Source organism: Podarcis pityusensis (assembly GCF_964106645.2).
Source record: "Podarcis pityusensis genome assembly, chromosome: 3".
Lineage (NCBI taxonomy): Eukaryota > Metazoa > Chordata > Lepidosauria > Squamata > Lacertidae > Podarcis > Podarcis pityusensis.
This window is the reverse complement of record NC_138026.1, coordinates 38,937,706-38,963,462: the sequence shown is the minus strand read 5'-3', so window position 1 is coordinate 38,963,462 and position 25,757 is coordinate 38,937,706. Positions and strand designations below refer to the sequence as shown.

Below are 25,757 nucleotides of genomic sequence, written 5' to 3'. Positions count from 1 at the left end.
ACATGCGGCTACCGACACAGACATCATTTTTGGCCCTGGAAAGGGGTGGAATGGGCAGAATGGGGTGGGGGCAGAATGGGCTTATGCGCTGACACAACTCCCCCATACAAATGGGGAGTTGCCTGCATTGAATCACAGGGATCCATTTCTGTAAGTCATTTTTGTAATTTTTTGGTATCCTTCACCATTTCATAATTTGAATCTGTTCCCATAAGTTGTACATTGGTTCTGTTTTAGAAAAGCTTTGCATATAACATTTTTTTTCTGTTAGTGAGTATATAAATCTATTTTTTACCTGGCATGCTCTTCAATTTAGTTTGAGATAGAATCATAGAATTGTGGAGTTGGAATAGGACCACGAGGATCATCTAGTTCAACCCCCTTCAATACAGGAGTGGCTGGGTGGCATATAATAATAAAAAAAAACAACAACCATGGGGCTCGAATCCACAACCCTGAGATTAAGAGTCTCATGCTCTACTGACTGAACTATTGCAAAGCTTTCATGTAAGGCCACCAACCCCCTGGAAGCTAGTTTGATAGATAATCTTAGGAACGTGTATTTAGGGACAAGGTTTATAGCCTCTATATGCTGTTAGGTCTTCTCAACCTCACCTGTTGCCCAACCTGTTTGTGGTTCAGAACAGTAAAGTTCCTCAAGGTTCTAGATACTTGGTGCTGGTGGTGAGAATGTTAAGTTTATGAAGTACAGCTTCTAAGAATGCAAAAGCCAAAAAAGTATCCAATTTCCTAAGTAGTAGTAAGCCTATCTGCTTTCTGCAGGGGGATGATGCCACAGCTTGGCTAATAATTCTCCCCCACCAACTTGAGCACTGAAGCTCCCTGCTTCTAAGTCAATAGGTGACAATGAGAAATATCTGAGAAACAGGCTCCCTAGAGCCAGTATCCATGCAACAATGATGTTTGTCCCCACCTGTTGCCGTTGTAGGAAGCACTCCTGGTAAGGGGTCTCTAAACAGTGATTATATAGGGTGGGTAAGTGTAACGTAACTTCAAAGACATTTGCCAGAAGCACGGCAATAGCAGAACAAGCAGTAGCATAGGAGAAATGATGGCAGAGACTTGAGTTATCTGTTTTGCAACGCTCACAAGGATTGTGGAGGGGAATAAACTGCAGATCAGACCTAAATCTATTCACAAAAAGCAAGTAAATCACTGTGTTCAAACAAAATGTAAGTTGTTCCACAATATTCATTCATTTGCACCCAGTCACACTCAAACTTCATTAAAAGATAATTACCTAAACAAAAGTCAACAACAACCCACTTCTGTGTCTTGCAACCACTCAGCCTTTGACCAAGGTATGTTGGCAAGTTATTAAGGAAATATTGAATCAGTGAATTTGTGGAATAACTGAAGAATGTGCATAAGTGTATTCAGCAAATTTGTATTGACTACACTCTAGGAGATAGTCAGCTTTACCGTTTTGATGTTCAAACCAAAGGCAAATCATTGTCATCTAATTTGCACCTAATTGCACATGCATCAAAGGTGCGACAGTTTGTCAAACCAATTAGTTGCTGAAGATTTAATCATAAAAATGAAGATTCTGAGCAAGAAATGTCAGCATAGCAACTTGTAGGACACAATACTACTGAAGCGAATTATTCTTGATATAATTGTCATCATCCCTTTATCTTTATGCTGTGCTCCTAATTCCCTTTCCTGTCATATTTCTTTTGGTTACAGACTCTTGAGTACTCTATATTTCTGTACAGAATGCCAAGGCCTTTGCACATTTAGGAGAAAACATGATTGGGAGGGGGCGGTCTGTAAAGAGATTTGGTGACCTAAGACAATTTATGAACGTAATCAGGTAGAGCTATCATTACTAAAATAATAGTTTAGGGGGAAATGTCTAAAAGTGACACAGTGGCTATCTGGGGGGCAGAAAAGGACTGCACCCACGGGCACCGTCCACAGTGTCATGCATTCTGCCTGCTCTGCCATCCATGCATTCAGCACATTTGAAAAGGGCAGCCTTCACATATACATCTGAAGAAGTGTGAGCTCACTTGGGAATGTTCACCATGTAGGGTTTCAAATCATGCACAGTATTATGCAGCTGCACATGCATAGGGTCTCCTTTTGAGATGACACACAGATTCATAGGAGCCAACTCCTAGGGGCCGAGGTCCCTTTGGCCTCCACCCCAAAAATATTTGAGGGGGCGGGGCCCTCCAAAGTTGATAGGCATTGCCATTCAAATGGTGTGCGCGTGCCACGTCTGGTGGTCAATTATGCAAGGCAGGGCTTACCTCCCCCCCGCAAGATGTCAAATGCAGGTGCATAACATTGAGGTTAGGGCTAACCCAGGTGGTCCTCCTTCCTCTGTATGCATGCACCAAATGCATGGAGATGACTGTATGAACAGAGTTGAAGAAGTAGGCCAATTTTTCATCTGAATATGGTCCTTACTAGAATAAAGAGAACAATGTTTGAGTTGACACATTAAGATTTTCCCTGGAATTCATGTTCCACATGCCTCCTCTGTTTGAATTAGTGTGTTTGTGGGAGAGGAGGCATGGGTAAGTCCTTGTGGAACTCATTCCATATGGATGGATGCCTCACTTTCACTCAGCCAGGTGGTTAGCTAGAACACTGTTGTTCTGTTGGACTTTTGAGACTATAACGGATTGGAGTTGAATTCCTGTATTTATTTGCTGCAGCTTATTGACATTTTAATAAGGCGCCCTGATTTGTATTTTGCTGAATTACTGTCATTTCAATTACCTGAATTGGATTTTAATTATTCTTTAGCCATCTTGTGTGCGTGTTTTCAGTGGAAAGTAGGGCATAAATGCCATAATAGGGAAACAATTCCGCTTCGACATCTTCCATAGCAGACCTTAAATGTGTGTTTTCTACAGTGTTGTTGTTCAACATGTTGCTTCCTTTTTAGATGTAAAGATTACTGATGAACTGGAATCTTCAGGTGATGAGATTTTGGCTGCAATAACTACTATACCATATGTCATTGGTTCTCCTGCTCTTCCCACCTCTCTTCCTGAAGATGATATTTTGGGGCCTACAGATCAGATCATTTTATTGCCTGCTGTGACTACCAGTGGTCCTTCTGTTGTCATTGACCAGTCTTTCGAAGCAACAAGCTCTGGGTGGGCAGTGACTGACGGTGACATCCCTACAGGATTTGACATGGGGGTGCAAGATATTGCTACTGAACTAGATACAGTTGACATCATGAGGCCAGCAACAATTAGTGAGGATGGAAGTGGCTACTATGCACTGCCTGACACTCCGGATATGACTCCAGCTCCTCCACTGAAGTACGTCACCACCAGCTCAATGACAACTGCAGCCAAAGGCAAAGAGCTAGTAGTCTTCTTCAGCTTGAGAGTAACCAACATGCGGTTTTCCGATGACCTCTTCAATCGGAGTTCCTCAGAATACAAAGCACTCGAACAGCAGTTCATGCAGCTGGTAGGTGGCAAAGAATTGGCTTTAATGCATTTATATTTGCAAGCTGTTAGGCGCCCCCCCCCCGTGCCATTCTCCAAGTTAAAAACAAATTCCAAATAATGAAAAGCATTTTAAAAAGAAAACTGGCACCTACTCTTCTTACTACCCAACCCTGTTCATGATGCTAATCACATGTGATGAAGGGCAGCAAAGAAATTTAATGATGATGATGATGATGTAGTTTCAACCTCATCCCTGCCTCAACTTGGGTTGGAAGAGGAAGTCAATTCACACTTAATGGCAAACCTAACCTGTACTTTCTGAAACAATTGTTGTTGTGTACTCGTTTAGTCATGTCCGACTCTTCGTGACCCCATGGACCAGAGCACGCCAGGCACTCCTGTCTTCCACTGCCTCCCGCAGTTTGGTCAAACTCATGCTGGTAGCTTTGAGAACACTATCCAACCATCTCGTCCTCTGTTGTCCCCTTCTCCTTGCGCCCTCCATCTTTCCCAACATCAGGGTCTTTTCCAGGGAGTCTTCTCTTCTCATGAGGTGGCCAAAGTATTGGAGCCTCAGCTTCAGGATCTGTCCTTCCAGTGAGCACTCAGGGCTGATTTCCTTCAGAATGGAGAGGTTTGATCTTCTTGCAGTCCATGGGACTCTCAAGAGTCTCCTCCAACACCATAATTCAAAAGCATCAATTCTTCGGCGTCAATTCTGAAACAATAGAAAACCCCAAACACACTATTTTTTCAAAATCCGCACTTCCCTGAATTTTATCTGGTTGTTCTTCACCTGAGTTGTGTATTTAGCTATGGTGGTGGTTAAAGTCTTCCTCTCAAACTGTGGCTCTATCACCAGCACCTCTGGAAGAGGGGAAGCTGGAGAGAGAATATTTTAACTTCTCCCACAAAGCAGAGCCCAGCAGGCATGAGAGGATAGGGCCTCCCTTTTAGGTGTGCATGAAGGGAAACCAGCACCAGAAGATAAAAAGAATGGCATCCCTTGAACTACCTTAGCTACCACTGATCACTCCTGCTGCCATTGCAGGGCCGGACTCTTTTGGCTTCCTCAGCCAGAAGGCTAAGGTTGGAAGTGTGAATAATCATAGCTGGAGGGTGCTAGCTCTCCTTGCCATGAAAGAACATATAAAACATACTCAGTTATTGGCTATGCAATGCAGAGCTCCCAGTATACACAAATACCCATTGTTGACTTTGGCAGCTGGGACATAAATATCCAAGGCTCACTTTCTCCTTTTAACAACTAACAACACACAAAACCCTCTTGAAACCATAGAACTGCCTTGCCTATGGCTGCAATTCACATTTAAGCATGTTTAAGTCCCATTGATTTCTTTTTTAACTGGATTGCAGCCTATGAAATTTAATTAGAAGGAAAATCACACTCTATCTATCTTAATAGATTATTGAAGAAGATCTAACCAGAGAGACAGTTAAAGACTAACTGAGAAACTTAACCTGGTAGCAGATGTAAAGTCTGCTAATAAAGTCAGTGAAACAGAGCAGTTGATTTATGTTCCCTAAAATGAAAAGTGAAAATAAGTGGAATCAATGATACATGGGCAGTGATAGAGGACTTAAAGCAGGCATGTCCGAAGTCCGTTTCAGAGGCCTAATCCTGCCTTCTGGTCGATTTAATCTGGCCCCTGTGGCAGTTTATTTCCTGGGGTAAAATTGTAAAAACCCTCAACAACTTCAATCCTAAAAGAAGCTCAACAACTCCAACCCTTAAAAAAAATCAACAACTTTAGTTGACCCTTTGGTCAGCCCCCACGGCCCTTCACTGCATAAAATCTGGCCCTCTTTGAAAAGTTTGGACACCACTGACTTAAAGTTTTCTCTTTTCTTTTTTCTTTTTGTAGCTTCTTCCTTACCTACAGTCCAACCTAACAGGCTTCAAGCAACTGGAAATACTGAACTTCCGCAATGGAAGTGTGATTGTCAACAGCAAAATGAAGTTTGCCAAGTCAGTGCCGTACAACATCACAGAGGCTGTCCATTGTGTGCTGGAGGATTTTTGTGATGCAGCAGCTCAGCGCCTTAACCTTGAAATTGACAGCTATTCCCTTGATATTGAGCCAGGTGATGTAAAAAATGGGGCAGTGGGGGAAGAAACATTGCTCTCTCCTGCAAGCATTTCATGATGTCAGTTGCTCTCTGTAAGACGGGTGGCCCGGGAAGAATGAAAAGCCCCAGGTTGTCTCTATGTCATGATCAGGGTCCCTCCTGAGAACCCAGTGAAACATGGCACAGAGCCCAAGAGCTTAAATAGCTGCTTTTTATCAACAGAAAATAGCAATTGGGGAAATGCGTATTTTGACAAGAAACATTGCAAGAAATATATGCATTCTAAGCTAACACGAGGCACATGTTGTTTGCACTTATTTATTTGTAACAAAATGTAAAGCTCTTAAACATTCCTTAAAGGTAAAGGGTAAAGGGACCCCTGACCATTAGATCCAGTCGTGACCGACTCTGGGGTTGCGGCGCTCATCTCGTTTTATTGGCCGAGGGAGCTGGCGTACAGCTTCCGGGTCATGTGGCCAGCATGACTAAGCCACTTCTGGCGAACCAGAGCAGCGCACGGAAATGCCGTTTACCTTCCCGCCAGAGCGGTACCTATTTATCTGCTTGCACTTTGACGTGCTTTCGAACTGTTAGGTTGGCAGGAGCTGGGACCGAGCAATGGGAGCTCACCCCATTGTGGGGATTTGAACCGCTGACCTTCTGATCAGCAAGTCCTAGGCTCTGTGGTTTAGCCCACAGCGCCACCCGCGTCCCTAAGCGTTCCTTAGCATTGACAAAAAGGTACCTAGAGAGAAACTGACTATACTGCATATTTACTTTTATTGGGGGGGAAAATGATGCATAGGCCAAAATCAAGGAAGATATTATTTTGCCCACAGTCCAAATGAAGCCAGTGGGAGTTCTGGCAAATGTTCTATGTACTTCACGCTTACAGAGAGCACCAACAGAATCACTCAAGAGTAAGAGGCCCATCCTGCCAAGTGAAGCAGCAGCAGGGATCTTGTGCTGGGAGGGCCCAGCCTGGTGACTGAAACAATCCTTCTGCAGCTGCAGGTCTGCTGCAGCTTTTCATTGGGAGCAGCTCCTGTAGGGCTGTGGGGAGATTTCCTAGCTGTTCAGTGCCCTGGCCAATGTCCGGCCAAACATCATGTAGAACATGGCAGAGAACTGAGTCTCTCTTTTAACGAATTGACCTTTCCCACAAGCAAATCTAAGAGTAGAATGAAAACGGTGGACGACTCTTAGAATGTGCTCCCAGAATGTATCTCACATGTTTCAACATAGTCCAAGGATCACTTGGTTTTCTGGTCAACATGCTGCTTTCATTTAGTTACACTGCTGATTTGCGCACACTTCCTATGACAGCTGCAGCACTAAAGAGCATCTGTTTATTTGGCCACCCATTCTACAAAACTGGTGAAAGAGTTCATCAGGCATTACAGACCTGAGTTCTCATTCCTTTGAAGGGTCACACTTCAGGAACATGGCATAATGGGCACTGAGTACCCTGCTGCGAGATAAGCACATGTTACATTGAGGTTATATGCTTGGGTGGAGTAGGAAGCTGAGTGTGCATTTTTAACAACAGAAAACTGTCTGCTGACCAAGGAAGGGTGAGGAGGCTGGCAGCCAGGCTACAGTAACTGAGAGAACCTTAATGCAAGCACAGACAGTAACTGTGAGAAATATCTCAAGGTGGCATAGCAACTGTGCAATGTGAACTCCTTATCTGAAGTTGTGTGTGTCACTGTGTACTTCATGACTCAAAAATGTTGTCTTGACAACAGACCTGAAGGATCCTCCTTCTACCTCACATCCTGGAATGTTGATGCCGCATTTAAATGAGATAAACAAGATGGGTGTTAGATTGTGTCCCTTTTCTGACTAGAACAAAGTTTGTGGATTAAAATGTGAGATTCCATGCAGCACTGTAAGCAAAACCAAACATAGTTGACCATTTGTTTTTATGTACGTCTGAAGGCATGAGACACTGCAGTAGCCAGACCTCCTCTGGGGGTTCTTCAGCACTGCAGTTTGAGAAGGTTGTAGACATTTGGAGCTGGTTCAGAGGACAACGATGGTCAAGGGTCCTGCAAAGAAGTCCTATGAAGAACGGGTGAAGGAACTAGGTCTCTTTAGCCTGGAGAAGGGAAGACACAGAGGACATGATAGTTGTAGTCAGATACCTGAAGGACTGTCACCTACAAGAGGGCAGAGACATCTTGTCTGCTGCCCGAAAGGGCAGGTCTAGCTCTAATGGGATTAAGTAACAGGATGACTGTACAAAAGGCTTAGACAAATTCATAGAGGCTAAGGCTTCCAGTGACTACTAATCCTAATAGCTATGTTGTTCCTCCACTGATGGAGGCAATATGCTTCTGAGTACCAGTTGTTTGAAATCATCAGTCAGGTGCGGTTGTGCTCAGGTTCTGTTTGTGGGCTTCCCACAAGCAGATAATAGAACAGGATACTGAGACTAGATGGGACACTGTTCTGATCCACCAGGGCTGCTCTCCTTGTGCTTTTATGAGGGTGGATGTCAACTGAACGTTAGGAGAAAATAATTAAAGTTAAGAACAGTTCAACAGCGGAACCATTTACCTGGGTGGCAGCGCATGAGATTCTTTGGAGAGCCATCTCTTGGGGAATGCTCTTAGTCTGGATTTCTTGCACTGAGTCTCCAGCTGTTGGGTTTCCAGCTGTTGTTTGACTACAACTCCCATCATCTCCGACAGGGTGCCAACTGTAATAAAATAATGGGGGACCCAGGTAAGTCCCACCCTGCATAATCAATCACAAGTTTCACAAAACATTTGAACGGCAACACCTATCAACTTGGGGGGTCCCCTCAAATATTTTATTGAGACACCCTAGGAGTTGGCTCCTATGATCCCTGACCACTGTTCCTGCTAGCTAGGGATGATGGGAGTTGTAGTCCAAAAACAGCTGAAAATTTTGGGAAACCCTGGACTAGATGAATGAATAAACTATGAATGAAAACTGAAGTCGACAAATGCCTGACTGGTATATGTAGAAGAACAAATATATCTTGCTTTCCTATTATTTGTTTTAAGGGTAGGATGAAAACTCATTACTTGAAAAAATAGGATTATGTCTGAACCAACTTTGTTCCTAAGATTCTGCAGAAATATATAATCTCCAGATTAAAAGACGGCTTTTATTTCAGTATTGTAAACCGAGTTGGGGATTGCTAACTATAACGGATATTCTAATAAATTCTGTGCAAGGCACACAATTACTTGAACCAGTTTCCTTAGCATGTCCTAAAGGATTTTTTAAACACTGTTACATTCTCTTTTTTAGAAAGCCTGGGAGATATAAAATTAAAAGTTCAGTGTTGTGGGAAAATGAGAAAAAGGATCTACATACTGGTTCTCAGATATTTGGAGATGAGGCAGACTGCCAAGGAAACTGAGCCAAGTGACACACGCAGCTATGAGTCGCAGGCTTGTGTGGGTAGCAGACTATTTCAGAGAGGGAAGAGGACTCCTTTCCAGAAATAAAAGCCCTGCTGGATCAGACCAATGACTTGTCTTGGCCAGGATCCTGCTTCCCACAGTGGTCAAACAGTTGCCTTCAGGAATCCTACAAGGAGGGCTTGAGAGTAGTAGCGCTCTCCCACAGTTGTTCCTAGCTAGTGGTTCTAAGAGTTGGGAGATCTTCAAGATCTGATAATGCTGGTGGATTTCCAAAAAGATCAGTTAAGAAATCTTATGGCACTTGGAGTATTTTAAGTATTAAAAAAATAAATGTTATAATAAATACCAGTGGTGTCATTAGCCCAGTGTTTCTCCATCAGTAGACTAGGAAGCACTGGTGGGACTTGGGCCATTTTCAGGTGGGCTTCTGTGCCTCAGCTTGTCCAGAGCCCCCTTACCTGCCAGCCATGCCATAGCCTCTTGGTTGTACTAATGCCAGCCCCGGCAATTCCTTGTATACTGAATCAAGCTGGTTAGAATGTGGAGTGAATTGTATTAAGACATGGAGAGGAGCACTAGATACAGGGCTCCCACTATTTGTAATAGGCAACTCCATTATTAGTCTGAGCATATGACTGTCACAGGCAGGAGAATCAAGTAAACAGAAAGCCAGATCACCAAAGAAAAGAATCCATAACCGCAGCTTGTAAATGCAAAATGATGCTGGCTCTTCTTCTTAGATGTATTTTACTGATAGACTCGTACTTGTGGGGGGAGCTCCTGTTTCCCTCCTCAGTTAAGAGTAAGTTTTTGCCAAGTGTGCGTTACACTGCGGCAATGGACCCATTTTTAAAAAAAGATTATCCTTTTCTTTTACAGCTGACCAAGCGGATCCTTGCAAGTTCATGGGATGTGACGAATTTTCACAGTGCGTAAAGAACGACTGGACGAAAGAGGCCGATTGCCTTTGTAAGCCTGGTTATGTACGAAGAGATGGCCTGCCGTGCCGTAGCCTGTGTGAAATTGAGCCACACTTGTGTGTTAATGGTGGCAAGTGTGAATTGGTTCCAGGAAGAGGGGCAGTGTGTAGGTAAGTGTCATCACTATTATATTATTATGTATTTATTTAAACCTTTCTTTTTCCCTTGGCAGTGACTCAAGGCGGCTTAAAGGGGGGGGGGATAAGAACAGCTAAAAACATTTTTTATATAAATTATTTGTTTTAAAAAATCATTTAAAACAATTAAACACTAATCAAACACACACGCACACACACACACACAATTAAAAACATACAGATATTTATAATAACAGCAGCAGGGCACCAACCCTTTCATTAAAAGAAGTCTGTTCCTTGTTGTCCTTCCGGAAAAGGAAGGAGCCAGTCTAGCTTCTCCAGGGAGGGAGTCCCAAAATTTTGGGGGCAGCCACTGAGAAGGCCCTATCCCCACATCCCTACCAAGTATGCCTGTGAGGACGGCAGGACCAATTGTGATTATGAATATTGTGAATATCAGTGCTGCTGTAGAATTTGAAAGATATTATGGAATCTATTGCATCATGCAAACAGCATCACATGATAGAATGCAGCCATTATTCTTGGTTAGACGTTGACTAGGGAGGGAACAGTGGTTTATGGCATCCATACAGAAAATTCCCAATTGTAAAGCTCTCTGGTAGCAGGACTGGGAAGATCCCAGGAGAGCTCCTGCTTGTCATGGTAACAGTACTGGCCTAAATGGGCCAGTGCTATGTTATGCGCCTGTGCTCAGCATCAAGTTTTTGGTTTCCACATAGTCATGTTGACTTCCGGCCTCCATTGTTTGCCATAAGCCAGAATCTACTTCATGCAGCTCAGCAGAAAGGGCTTCAACGTTAAAGGTTATTTTTGTCAGATTTGAACATTGCATGTACTTGTCAGCTGTGTAATGGACCAGACGCTTTGTTTAGATTTAGCTCATTTTAAGAATCTGTAAATTGAAGGAGGTAATCTTGGGAGTTTCCTCATAGCCTAGTTGATAGATACTGACAGGAAATCCTTCAGTCGCCTCATCAGGCATAATAGAAAAACAAAATAAAAATGCAAATCTTCCTATATTCAGGCCTGTTATGGAGAGAGGAATGTACGCGCTGGCTGGTAGCCTATGCACCTGTTGTGCTATTGCAAGGGGCATGTGCTAGCAGAACGGAACACTTCCCTCCTCTCCCCTGAAGCCCCCTGCACACCCTCAAAATCAGCTCCAGGGGTTGGGAGACCCTCTGGAGAACATTTTGGGAGTGGGTCAAGTGAGGAGAGGAAACGGAAGTGTCGCTGCACCAGCAGAACTCCACCATGTTGCTTTGGCTACAATCTCCTGCTTCTATATTCTAAAATGGGAGGTTTGCCTTTCCTTGCCCCCTGGCACCTCTTTGAGGAAGACCTGCTCCAAGTTCTTTTCCTTATAGGACCTTCCACCATTCCAAGTGAGCATATGGAGATTCCTGAGGTAAGTATCTGAGGCTTCACCGTGCTAGTGGTGGGAGATGTCACCATATAGGAAATGAACCTGAATGAACACACATTTGCCTGTCAGCCACTTACACCACGTTATTATTAGCAATTCTATTACAGTGTTATTGCCATAATTTATGTACAGCATTTATAGCATACTCTATAGCAGTCCTCAGGGTGTCTTATAAGAAGAAATCAAACAATTTAAAAGTTAATATGGAACCATAGAATTACAGAGTTGGAAGGGACCCGGAGGAACTCCCTGCAATGCAGGAATATGCAGCTGTCCTATGGGGCATCGAACCTGCAACTTTGGCATTATCAGCACCATGTTCTAACCAACTGAGCTATTCTATAAATGACTGGCATTCAGTGGAGTCAGCCCCCTTGTGGAATTGACATCCACATGGGCTACAGGACTTCTCCTTCACTCTCTTGCCCCTGTGTGCCTCCAAACTCTGCTCTGAGTGGCTGTGGGGACCCCTGGAGCATATCTGAGTTGGGGAAAAGATAGGAAGGGGAAGTTCTACTGGGTCTACTCACACTTTGGGTGCCGGCTGATAAATATAAATGCAGCATAAAAAGTGGAATAAAAGGAAAAGTCTTAAAACCTAACACAGGTTAAATGGTTTAGGACAGGCATGGAGAACTTGTTTTGAATTGTTTTTCCTGCATGCCCTTGGTCTTGTTTTGACATAAAACTGCTTTGCTTCCCTTTCCCTCCATGTTTTAGATGCCCAGCCCGTAGAAACAGCCGAGGGCGTTGTGCAAAATACGCTCCAGCACCTACCCGGTCCAACATCTCCAAAGCTTTGATGCTTGGCTTATTAAGCCTAGTTATTCTTCTCGTCACTTTAATATATAAGTTGCGAAGAAAATGCAATACCAAGCCTAAACTGGAGTAAGCAGCTTAACCCTCCCCCAACAGTTTTTTGGAACTTTTAAAAACTACAGGCAGGAAGTCTTACCCTAAACAAACATGTTCTGCCTTGTAGAGGTCCTCCTCTCAGCCAAAGCAACACAGAGAATGCTGTCAGAATTAATCCTGCCTTTGACCACCATGAACCCATCAGTAGTTTGTGTCATGGGCCATGTAACGTAAGTGCTTGTATCAGTCCTTCAGAGAGCAGTGATCAAGGAGCATTGCAAAAGCATGAGTACAGAACAGAGCATGGAGGTAAAATGCATGCAAATACTACTCGTTCCTCTTCAACATGTGTCTTCTCTGAGTTGCCCTTGTTAACAACCAATTTCAACTTGCCTTTGGTGTTCCACAACTAAAAAGGACTAACCCTCACTGTCTCTAAAATCTCTTGTCACAGCTTCAGACCAGAACATTCTTGTTAGCACGTCTGGGCTGTTAGCACTTTCTGCTCTAGCTTTTTGGCTTTGATGGCTTGCCTAGCATGCAGTAAACATTCATATCCTTCTTTTCCTTACAGGCCACCTGATACAAAGCAAAGACTGATGAGTTAGTATCTGACGCCCTGAATTCTAGGCAACAGTCAGCGGACATAAAGGTTTGTGGTTTTTCTTTTTGTAAATAGCTATATATTGTGTGGAAACCTCCTCTAAATATATATACCTTTGAGAGTCAGAACCCACCCTTCATGTATTTATTTGCCACTGCTATAGTTGAGCCCTTTTTAAAATAGCCTAAACAATCATTGAAGAGTCTTGTGAAAGTAAAAGAAAACTTGAGTGCTACAAGGCCTGGTACAAACTACTAAAGGAGAGGATCTTGGAGTATAAGCTGGATTCTAGGGGTGAGCAAAAATGTCTGTCTGTCGTCGTCCCCCCTCCCTGAATTCTCTGCCCAACTTGTGGGGAGTAGCATGGTGTGGGTATTGGAGGAGGTAAGCAAACATACATTTTTGTTTGCACTGGTAGATGAAGGTAACGATGGAGTAAGGCAAGGATGGAAGGAGGACTAAACGCTTTGCTTCCTTCAGCAATTCTAAACAGTATTAATACTGGATCTGTATTTAACTCTGTTAGTGGGCAATAGGGGGGGGTTGCCAAATACTCTTGGTGGGAATGGAAGTACCCAACAATTCAGAAGGAGTCCAAAGAAGAAAATATTCTCAGAAAATGTAATAGTTATTTTCTGATAAATTTTGGCCAATAATTTATCTCAAGAGAAGTCTAAGGGGTGGGTCAAGTGTCACTCCAGAAATTAACTCTGGAATTTGAGGGAAAGCTCTGTCTTTTGAGTCAATGTTGGCCACATTATTGGCACTTTGTTTCCACAGATTTTCACCAAGAGGACTGCTGGTTATACCAAGTTCACTCACCTGGATAAATGGAGTCTTTGGGGGAGGAGGGAGGCAACAACAAAGCTTCAGAAGGCAACCAATACTTTTTTTCCATAACAGTGAACACATTAACTGAAGTTTATATCTGAGTAAAAAACAACAAGGTGGCTGCACCTACTTTCCGTCAAAACTGTTGTCCTCCATTACATAATATCCATGTTATCATGAATGCAGTGCTAAATGTATTTAATAACTGTACAGTGTTTATATGATAAATATTTTTATTTTAAAGCTTAGATTCAGATGCAGAAGTCTCTGCTGGAAAAGTTACCATTGGTGGTATTCTATCCCAAAATACATGAACAGAAAAGTGGCCGACACATATACTAACTACTGGAATGGTTGTCAGTGTGGTAGTAACTGTTTTATTATAATTACTGGAGCTGAATTGGTATTGAAGGCTTACCATGGGTTTTCAGCCCTAAACACCACCACCAGTGATTATTATAAGTCTTTATTAAATTTGTTAGTCACTTTCTCTTGTTCAGGGCAAGTGACCTACAATCAAACAGACAGAAAAACCCCCACAATGCTGTTCTTTTACAGATATAAAGTGGACATTTTTATTTTAACTTTAATCGCTAAGAGATTTTCCTATATGCTTTTGAGAATCGGCCTGTAAATTTTAGGCTGTGTGTATAAGGGATGTATTTGCTATCATATAGTTGTGATAGATTGCAGTAATTGTTTTTGTTCACACAGAACAGACACCAAGCCACTAATGTGGTGTGATTTGTTACTGTACAAGACTTCTCAACTAGCAACATGCAGGCACATCTAGTAAGATTTTTCAAAAAATGGACACACACACACACCCCAACTACAACCCACACTTCTGTGCTGGGTCATTTGTCTGAATGGAATAATAGGTTGTGCAGAACCTTCAGTGCACGCTAAGCACTGCATAACTGGTAGTGATCTGAATTGCTTTCAGTAAAAACAAACTGCTTCAGGTGTCTGCAGCAAGTAAGGGGGCAGAGACTTGTTAGATAGGTTGGTGCATGTGCATAATCCTACAACCAGCCAGGAATATGCATGAGCCTCAATTTCAAATATTCTAAAGCAGCAAGAGATGAGGAAGCACAGCTTACAGGTCCTTCTTCACCCCAACCCCCAGATGGACAGAATATCCAAAGCCAGAATTATTTAAAAGTTAGGTGTGCCTAGGAACTGAGCACTAAGGGGAAGTCTTTTACTAGGGCTAGCATTGCTTGCTTTTTTTTTTTTGGAGCGGCAGGTGTTTTCCTTTAATTATCAAGTGCATTTCTGCTCTGGGTATAATCCTAGTGCCCTGAACCATCTCTCCTTCCTGCGTGCATATAGGCAATACAGCTTATATAAACAATACCATGGCTAATTGCTTCTCTTAAATGTTTACTCAGAGCCAATACCTGTAAGAGTTGAGCTAACTAATCTTCATCTATTTATTTTACGGTGTCAAGAAAGTCGCCTGCCAAGTTATATTCTCATATGGGCTTGTAGACGCCGCGTTAGAGGTAGTCAGCCGCCTCAAGGTAAAAAAAAAATGTTGAGTTTACAGTCAAGTGTAACATTATTTATGTATACATGGAGAAGATCTCATCTTAACGTCAGTGAGGAAGCTTACACGGACACCAAGGTACCATTTCACAGCCTAGATGACATCTTTAGGGCATATATCTGAAGATATCCCACTATACACCAGGCACTATTGGAGGTTGTGTAAGTTGATATTCCTCATTGTATTCAATATATTTTCATTTCAGAGCTATTTTTTTGTATATGTTTATTCATACCAATTTCTATAAGAAAAACAATAGAAATCGTTTTTACATGTCAGTTTTAATAATGAAACAATTGTTCTTGACCATAATTTATCATTTTCAAATATTAATTACCAAATATCTTTGCTGGATGAGAGAATGTTTTGTATTTCAATAAAATAATAAAATATTTAACTAGAGTGTAGACAGACTGTATTTCTATGTTATATATCAGAAAAATGTCTGCTTAGTAGTTAAAAGGTTTTTTCGCGCATCTAGGATGCATGCATATATATAACATAAAATATTTAAAAGAGATATAAGGGCAATCAAAAATATTTATAACCTTACAAAATATTAAATCCAATGCTTGTTTTAAAGTAAGTTGTAAACAACTTGGCTTCATTTGATTCAAGCTGGCTTATGGTCACAACTATCTTTAATTGGGTTGTAGAAAATAATGGTGCATATTTGAGAAAAAAGCATTAGTTGGTAAGAAGAATGTTAGTTAGAAGCAACGACAACCCTCGACACACACACCCCCGCCACCCCCCAAAAGTTCCACGTTGGAATATTATGCAAGCCGATTCATGAGACAGTTTTAGAAGCCAGTACCTCAGTTTATGAACTTAATCCGTTCCAGAAGTCCGTTCTTAAACCAAAACCGTTCTTAAACTGAGGCGCGCTTTCCCTAATGAGGCCTCCCACCACCAGTGCCCTTCCACCGTTCGGATTTCATTCTTAGACCAAGGTAAAGTTTGCAAACCGGGACACTATTTCCGGTTTTGTGGAGTTAGTAAACCGAATTGTTCTTAAACCGGACTGTTCTGAAACCGAGGTACCACTTTATTACTTTAAAATCAAATGTTGTTCGTTTATTTGCTTTAATGGTTACACTGACTTAGGAAAGCAAAGTGCAAGTTTCACAGCTCCCCCAGTCATTCTCACTCTTTCTTAAATAAATAATATCCCAGAGAGATCAACGGAGTGTTTTTATTTTGCAGCAATTTTCAGTACATCATTAAGGTCATTTGACAAAGTACTTAAAACAGTTTAGGGTGAAAATAACCCAGGGATAAAGTAGGCAGAGATACCAGAAGCTGAGGAAATTTTCAATGGAATGTTAAAGACATTGTGCTATTTTCTGAAGGGAAACTTCTGTATAGGTTTTATGTTCCCAGTAAAGTAACATGAATTGAGACACAGGACATGTTTATAACTGCATTTTCATTACTCAGTGACTGCAACCAGCATGTGAAACAGTCATCGCAGACCAAACACTATAGAAAGAACTTCAACAGAACATCACATCCCCTGAAACAATAATCAGAATCCATTCAGGTGTATTCAAGTAATGTACATGCATAAGTAAAACAGCACCGCCCTTCCAGAGATCTCATAACCAAAAGACAGCAGTAGGTCCATTTCTAGTTGCAACAGAGGGCTTAACTTGTTTTCTCTAAAGCAACACATGGTGGTTACTAATTTTCATGACGAAGCATGTAGCCAGATTATACGGAAGTGCGAGATATTGCAGTTATCATCCCATCCCATCGCATGCAAGCATTTGGGGCTCCTTTTTCACAACCACTTCCTAGGATTCATTTGCTCATGGCTTTGCTTCCCAAATACAATGCATACAACTCATCTATTATGCAAGCCTACGCTCTTAACTTTTAGTTACTCCCCCCTTTTTGTAAGCCGTACCTTTAAATTACGACACAGAAAATATTTTAAAGGAGAAAGTGCATCTTTTATATGCCATTAACGATTTGATGCGATATGGGGTCCATAAGAAACAGCCCCAGACATGCCAAGGAAAGTGAGTGGCAGCAGTAATTAACGAGGGTTTTTTTAAATAATAGTAATAAAAAGCATGCATAATGTCAATAACTGTTTGGGAGGATAGAGACCATAAGAACATACACAGGGTAAGAGGCATTTTTAAACTGAATGTGATTCTCTCCTAGTAGGAAACACAGAGAGGTATGAAACTCTCATGTAGTGTAACATATCTATTCATTAACTATTCTCCACCCCCGTTTCTCTGAAACTCTTCACCATAAAAAGCATTGTGTTATCCACAGTGCTTTTTTAGAAGAAGAAGAAAAAGGTGCCAGTACTCACCATGAAGTCGTTACAGTAAGTGACACACTTTTAACATTTGAGGGAGAAAAGGTGCCAGTACCGTGTGCCCTCGAGTACCCCCAGGGAAAAAAGCACTGGTTATCCAACTGGCCTTGTATGTATTTGTGACAACAATCAGATCTAAAGCATAGCATTCAACTAGTGAAATATCTGATTAGATCATGGTCAGTTAATGCTTAGCTTATGACTATAACATTAAATCTAACATCCAGTCCCTATGGCCTCATTGCATTGAATATACTAATCTTGTTCTGCCGAACATTGGTTAGAGGGGTTCTCTGAGTGCAGGACCAGCACAAAATCCTCTCTCGCTCTAGCCCTACATGGCAAAAACGTGTTGTATGCATTGTTCCTGTTACTGGATCCTTACCATCCAAAACAGAGGGCTCCATACATAAACTTGGATAACATGAACTGCAAGTGGGCTCTGTGCTGCCTGCTCCTTCCTGTTGCTCCTTTTGATCTAAAGTCAGGGTTTTTCTAAAATAGCAAATGGCGCAATGCAGGAGGCTGGGGACAGTGAGACCCTCCTTTGTGCAATTAGAAGTGCCTTTAAATTGGGGTGGGCTTGTGACCCTCTAGAATTTGTTGGGCTCTGATTCCCATCAACTTCAGCCAGAATGGCCAATGGTGAGAATTTTAGTTCAACAACATCTGGCGAGCAACAGGTTCCTCATCCCTAGATTTAAGTCATAGCTCCCACTGGGGGGTGAATGTTGCATGTGCGACCTCTGATGACTTTTTGGTGGTGGCAACTTTGACAATCAAGGCTGTCAGAGCTGACCATGCCAACCAGATCTTCAGAAAATTGATGTGCAGGAATAGGGACTTTTTACAGACTGAAGACAAGATGGAAATAGACAGGGTGTGAACAGTTTCAAACCATGCATTAAAATTGGAGGTTAATAAATATTGCAGTTTTACATCCTCTCAACCCATTTCCCAAAGTTGGTAGCCATGTGGGCACATAGCGTTTTACATTGATAGTTGTTACACTGCAGAGGGTATTTCTGCCAGGAGGCATGCTGTGGCAGAAGGCAGGGACAATGGTGTGCTTAGAAAGTATATTGAAGAATTAAAAACTACAGCCCAGAAATGTAATTAGCTTCTTAATATAATAAGGGAGGGGAAGCCTCCCCAAATTCAATCTGTTTCCCTCCCAACCAGACAATACTTATTTCCCCAAATCTCCTAACACTGAGATAATACCAAGGTTTAATCTGTTGATATTAGCCAGCTATAGGGCTATCCGGCAACATCAATAAAAGGCAACTTCCATCTGTGTGAAACAAGTAATCGTTATACATAAGAAATTTAATTACCATCCAGGGTACATTAGCAAAAAAAAAAAAGAACCCACAAAGCCTGAAGTTGGAAGATTAGCTGCAAAAAAAAAAAATCTGTAAGATTAGAAGAAAAGTTTATTACTTTAACACTATGAAGTTAAGCCATTTGAAGCAGCATGGCGCAATTAGAAATTCCAGTGCTGTGCCACTCGTCAAGAGTCTGAAAGTTTCTGACAGAAGCCACCTAATCCCATGTGCATTGCACCGAAGTACAAAGGAACAGCAAAATTCAGCTGACAATTAGGCTTTGTTGTCATGAAAAATGGAAACCACTTCCCTTATGCTTTCAGTCCTAAATGTATCTAGATATATATTTTTGTAAAATATTGTTTAACTCTGTCTTACTTTGTTTGACTAAGAAAGTTATAACCGAAAAATAAAAATGAAGAATTGCCTGAACAAATTTGTTTTGTAAAAAATAGTTAAAAAAGGAAAAACCCACTGCTTAGTAAATTCAGCATGCATCAGCAAATCTATCCCTAAGTACTCCAGACACAATTGTCCTGCTCTCAGTATTTGATATCCTGCAATCTACCTAAGACACATTTCCCAAAATGCTTTCTTGTGGACATCTACCTAGATATCAAGCAGTTTTCATAAGTTGCACATGAAGTCTTTCATCTTATAAAAGTTTTTAACCTCTAACAGTAGAAGTTAACAATAAGGCCTCACAATTCCAGTTATAAGATGCAATGTACTTTTTTCTTTTTGCTATGCTATCTTGAAGGAGAGACTAACATTCTGGGTATCACAAAGGAATTAACCGTGTAAAGAGGAAGTCAAAATGCAGTCATTGTTATGTAGTTAAATCCCAGTAGAGTGTTACTCTATGTTACAGCACTTTTAGTGTCATGACAGATGCTATGGGCAGGGATTGGTGCATGAACGAAAAAAGCAAACCACCTAGTTGGCTGAAACGGATGCTCAGACCCTCAGAACTAGTGAATTCACTACACAAATTAAAACGTCAAATACAAATTAAAAACTGCCACATTAATAAAATCTGTTTACTTTATATTAAACATCTCTAGACAATTACAGAATGTTTAAGTGTCCTCTGCTGCTCAGAGGATTTCTTCCCTTTATTGTTAAGGTGGGGGGGGGACCAAGTGTTAATGTAGAAAGTGACTACTTATTTCAATAGGTTCTGCAACATAGCAGTTGCATATGTAGGCCGAGCTTGTTTGCTCTCAATCGCATTTTGAAGATACTGGATTCCCCCACAGCGCTCCCAGATCTCTTCAAACTGCCTCGGCAAAATCTCAGCTCCACGCTTACGAGTCAAGCCAGTCTCTTCAAGATTCAGCTCACACATCTCCATGTCATCCTTGCCTGGAATGTCAAAAAAAGGGGGAGGGGAGAAGAAAAACACCACCAGATTTAACAAAACATAAAATGGGTTTCCAGTTTCTCCTACACTGGACTTACTGTGCTGTGTTTAGATTTTAACGCATACTCATAAAGTTGGGAACAAAGTGACAGTGAACATGAGAAGGGCATTATAAAGATAAAGGGACCCCTGACCATTAGGTCCAGTCGTGGCCGACTCTGGGTTGTGGCTCTCATCTCGCTTTACTGGCCAAGGGAGCTGGCATGCAGCTTCTGGGTCATGTGGCCAGCATGACTAAGCCGCTTCTGGCGAACCAGAGCAGCGCATGGAAACGCCGTTTACCTTCCCGCCGGAGTGGTACCTATTTATCTACTTGCCCTTTGACGTGCTTTCAAACTGCTAGGTTGGCAGGAGCAGGGACCGAGCAACGGGAGCTCACTCCGTTGCGGGGATTCGAACCACCGATCTTCTCGGCAAATCCTAGGCTCTGTGGTTTAACCCACAGCACCACCCGTGTTCCTGAGAAGGGCATTACCTCAGTGCTAAAAATATTGCCAGAGATCTTAAGAGGAGATTTATATATATACACTTTATATTTATACACATAATATAAACTCTGGGAACCTTCAGGAACAGTTATGTGATACAACATGAGATACTGGGACTATAAATTAAAAACTAGAAGCCCAAAAACTAAAGAAGCCTTCTTTAGATACAAGCCATTGCTTTGAGAGTAAGGAATAACAAGACTCCATTCTTCATAAAAGGGCAAAAGAAAAATATTTGAAGTAAGATATAATGTCTTGGATGTAAAACCCCAGTCTGAACATGTTTCAGTGATACTATTCAGTTCTCTTGCCAGCCTGTACCACTTCAGAATCTAAAAGTCTCCTGTCATGTGGAGAGAAAGCTGGACTTAAGAGTCTTCACCACAGCTATATTGCCACAAGAAGGGCAACTGCAACACAATCACACGGTGATCAAATGACAGAAGATTTGAGTGTTGGCACGTGCACAGCACACTTAGAGAAATATTGCATATTTTTACAGGGCTTCCTTTGGTTTAGTTATGGGCACTGTTAGCTTTCCACACCACTTACTAGTGCATTTCCTTAGAAGTGAGGAATTGATTTCTCTTTCAGCCCCCAAAATAACAATAGCAGAGGATTGGTTCACATATGCACGCCCATCACTTGCTGATTGCTGCATCAACTACATGTGAAATGTTATGACCTCTCTGCCTTGTACGTACACAGTGCTTTTCAAGGGGATCAGCTCAGCAATTTAATTGCACACCAAGTGATGTAGAAGGATGTAGGAACTGAACCATGGTCTGTGGCACTGTAGCTAAACAGTCTCAACAGCACCACAAAGTGGGTAGTGTGGTTTTAAATGCTAGACACTTACCCAGGCATTTATGATGACTTTTTCTGAAAATGTGAGCGTCCCATTTTTATTAATAAACAAGAGATAATCAGTATTCGATTTTGCTTCAGTCTCATTAAATGAACTAAATTACACTTGCTTGGATATATGGGATTTTGTTTAAAATCAGGCCATATAGATTAAGAGCAGTGTCTTACAGTAATACTCATCCGTATAACTTAGTCTGTATTAAGTATTGAAATGTATTTAGGAGCTGCCAAATAATGTCGTTATTCTCATTACTCTAATTAAGGACTGATGTCTTGGAAATTAGGGAGACCAAGCTTAATTAAACACATCCATTTTTATCAACAGGTCCCTTTCCCTCCATTCCTTATAAAAAATGCAATGTGCTTCATACATTTCCTTTAGCCCAGTGACTCAGGGTTTCTCCATTCCCTTCAGTGTCAAGGATACTGGTGCATGAAATACTATTCTAACCCTTACACAAACAGAAGCCTTGTTCGTATTGTAATTCTAGGGTAGCTCTGGAGCAAAATGGATCCTGAAACCTTTGGTACTTCCTGCTAGACTGACCTTTGAACACATTTTCTTCTATTTAAAGAAGAAAAGGAGGGTGCTGGAGGCATAGGAGCTGCTGTTTCCCCCTACTTTCCTTGAAAGTAACAGCAGGATAACTTGTTCAAAGGCCAATCCAGTAGGAAGCATGAAAAGTAAGTTAAAACATTTAAATCTGTAAGGATGCTCTGCAAATATAATACTGATATAGCAAAGCCACCATTCACTGCTTTGCTTAAGTGATTTTGGGGTGTTTCATAATGAAGTTGGTTATATGATGGTACAGCCTTTTTGAATACAGTGTTTGGATTTTATTTGTAACTCTTCTTTCCTGCAATATAGCTCAAATCTCAGTTTGTTTGTTTTCCACTAAAAGGGGCCTAGGATTCCACTTTTCATCGCATAACAAAACTAAAAATGAATACCAACCAGCCACTAGCAAGATAGGTGGCTTATCGGGATGAAGCTCCATTTGACGAGCAATCCATGGTCCATCAAAGTGTGCATACCACCAGCCTTTCTTCTTGTTCTGCGGATCCTTGTATTGGTCCGCTGGGCGGATGAACGGAATACGGAAGTAACGCTGCTGTCGACTCATCTCTGCCTCTTGCTGCTGCCTGGCAGACAACTGGCTTGTTGGGTTCTGTTGAGCTACGAGGAATAACTAAGGTTAACATTTGCAAGCCAAGGATCAAAAGCAGTCTTCAGTACAGTTACTTCTGTTGTTTAATCTTCACAGAAAATAGGAAAATATGATTATAGTGGTACCGTGGTACTCAAACGGCTTGGCTCCTGAACAAATCGGCTCCCGAACGCCGTAACCCTGGAAGCGAGTGTTCCAGTTTGCAAATGTTTTTCAGAAGCCAGATGTCTGACGCAGCTTCCAATTGAGTGCAGGAAGCTCCTGCAGCTAATCAGAAGCTGCACCTCGGGTTTTTGAATGGCTTCGGGAGTCGAACGGACTCCTGGAATGGATTAAGTTTGAGAACCAAGGTACCACTGTCTGTATTCCATAGCAGGGAAATGAATCACGATACTGCTCCCAAAGGAAACACCTTAAAGCACAGTTTCACAAGTTAAGTTACCCTACAACCTGGAGTAGATACGAATGGCACAAGAGAAGGTGAATGATAGGTACAGGTTGAGAAACAGTCACCGCTTAGCTTACCTGAAATCCCACATTCTAAGATAGAGAAGGGGAGGGCCATTTCCTGAACTTTGAGATATTTGAACTTGGCAAAAATACCATTAATATAATTAATCATGAATTCACAATAGCATTACATAAATCTGATCCAGTAGTAGAAACTGGTCCCTTAGTCTGCACTAAAACCTGCTGCAGATAATGTTAACTGAAACCAGGCTCAGAAGTAGCCTCAACTTTATTCCAACTTCCCACATTGCCATTGAAATTCAATGCATACTGTTCAAGTTCACCTAAGAAAGAACTCTTCTCAACAACTGTTTATGTTGTGAACCACCCTGAGATCTATAAATGAAGGGTGGTATGCAAATTTGATAAATAATATTTTTTTTAAAGATGCTAAGAGTTCAACTGTTGTGGGCAACTAAACAGAAAAAGACATTTCAGTAATTCAGGATTAAAATAATTAACATTGAATTCCTCTGTTAGCCAACCAACTTTAAGTAGTGAATCTGGTTATGGACTCTGCCTGGCTGAATAAAAAATGATGAGCTGCTGTCACATCTGATTGATTAATTTATTCCATCCCCTCCCAATTTATAGGCAACATATTGGCAACTAGGAACAGAAAGTAAGTGTATCTTGCCCTCATTCATACATGTAGTGTTAATAAATCCAGAAATAGCCATTGCTTATCCCAGTGTAGAAATATTCCCAGTGTAGAAATGAGTAAAAAGACCCTTTTGCTATAATTAGGCTTTAAACCATAAATTTTATGTCCAATTTATCCATTGGCATCACCGGCAAACATTCGTGTAAACAGTCAGTGTGTATTTTTCTGGGAGAATTATTAAGCCTGTTTATTTTCATTTAAATTAACTGACATGCAAAGTAATACATCTATTTCTGTAAGTCTCCTCAATATACTTTAAAGTAAATGGAGGCTGTGGCTTTCACGAATGCGCATAATGGTGAGCCATAAAGAGGGCTGAGAATTAAGAGCATTTTATTGGCACTCAAAGGCAGCTAGACAGGTCTTTTTCCTCATCCTCCTGCACTCAGACCAAGGATACTCTGCAGAGTAAACAAAGCCCTTTGGAAAAGAGAGATTAATTTCCTCCTCCTAAAACCAGCACCGTAGATGTTAATTTTTATTCTAAGGTTAGTCGATTAACAACAGTTTGAGTGTTTTGCTACAACAGAAAAAGATGTCTCTGACAGGCACAAGCTGCAGAAATGCCGCATCATATGAATTTATCACCATTCCTTTTTATAATTAAGAACAATATTCCTATGGTAACATGAATATCGTCATGGGCTGCTATCTTTTTCCTGCAGCTCCCTGAGCACTTTTAGAGGACAAAATAATTACCAGGCCAAGTATGATGTGACACAAATGTAGCAAAACACGGTATTTCGTTAGGGTTAGTAAATCGGAGCCTATGTTTTTCCTATGTGCAAAGTTAGCTGAAAGAAACCAATTCCCTCACTTACTTGAGTTGGTCAAAAATGGTGCAAAATCTGCAAACAAACATTGGACACTGAAGAAACCATAAAACTCTTTGATCTGAGCAATCTGAAAAGGCACTCTTTCAGCAATTCAATGGAACGTGCCATTAGCCACATGTAACCACTGAATGGGATGGCAACAAAACTGGAAAGAGGGGCTACTGGCAGCTGGATTGTTGTGCTCACCAGGAGGGAGAGTGGGCAAAACCATCAGGATGCCAGTGCAGGCATAGTGGTGGGCATCCCTGTTTTGGCTCCATATCTATGACTTCACTGTGTCCATCTCCCCACTGCCTCGCCCTTCCCCTTCTTGGTGGGCACAACATAGCTGCCTGGAGGCCAGGTGTGTGGCAGCACACATCCCCACCACCCTGTCCCTGGGAAATAGCTAATATGGACAATACACAATTCTCCCTTCCTGGTTAAAAGGGGAACAGCGCAGGGCCTTAGCTTGTTTCATATCTCGTTTGCAGATAGAACAGACTGGAGCCCAACCAATTCAAGACACAGGGAATGTCAAAGCGAACAGTATACCATAACTATGACGTGTGCAATGCCACCCAAAGTAACAGGAAAAGGTACCAAAAAATGCAAGAAACAGATTCTGGTAATCACTCAACTGTCTAGCTATCCTGTGATAATATTGGTGGGTACCCCACTCCAGTAACCTAGAGACTCAGGCTCACTCAGGCTTTTCCCATTCAGGTGTGCTAGCAGGAGAGTCCCATTCCCATACATCTACTTCTCAGAAGCCAATAAATCTGGTCCAGTCCCTTCTGTAAGATCCTTTTGTCCAAAAACTGACACACTACACTGTGGGCTATACCCAATGCTTCAGAGGGTAAAGGGAACC

The 25,757-nt window shown here is 41.7% G+C and overlaps 2 protein-coding genes across 7 annotated transcripts in view; one reads left to right on the top strand and one right to left on the bottom strand.

Moving 5' to 3' along the window:
- IMPG1 (interphotoreceptor matrix proteoglycan 1) overlaps window positions 1-17,347 on the top strand; it is a 71,783-nt gene extending 54,436 nt beyond the window's left edge. For 3 of the 6 annotated variants that reach the window (XM_080998855.1, XM_080998851.1, XM_080998853.1), the window contains exons 13-17: window positions 2,924-3,462; window positions 5,330-5,549; window positions 9,815-10,025; window positions 12,160-12,327; window positions 12,422-12,856. In XM_080998855.1, the coding sequence (XP_080854981.1) occupies window positions 2,924-3,462; window positions 5,330-5,549; window positions 9,815-10,025; window positions 12,160-12,327; window positions 12,422-12,707 (1,424 nt within the window). In that variant the 3' untranslated portion in view covers window positions 12,708-12,856. The other 3 variants (XM_080998854.1, XM_080998852.1, XM_080998856.1) reach the window with 3 other exon arrangements.
- MYO6 (myosin VI) overlaps window positions 16,463-25,757 on the bottom strand; it is a 105,618-nt gene continuing 96,323 nt past the window's right edge. The window contains exons 32-34 of the mRNA XM_080998282.1: window positions 24,890-24,916; window positions 22,681-22,902; window positions 16,463-20,309 (exon numbers count right to left, since the gene is read on the bottom strand). Of these exons, the coding sequence (XP_080854408.1) occupies window positions 20,110-20,309; window positions 22,681-22,902; window positions 24,890-24,916 (449 nt within the window). The 3' untranslated portion in view covers window positions 16,463-20,109. The remainder of the gene's footprint in view (window positions 20,310-22,680; window positions 22,903-24,889; window positions 24,917-25,757) is intronic.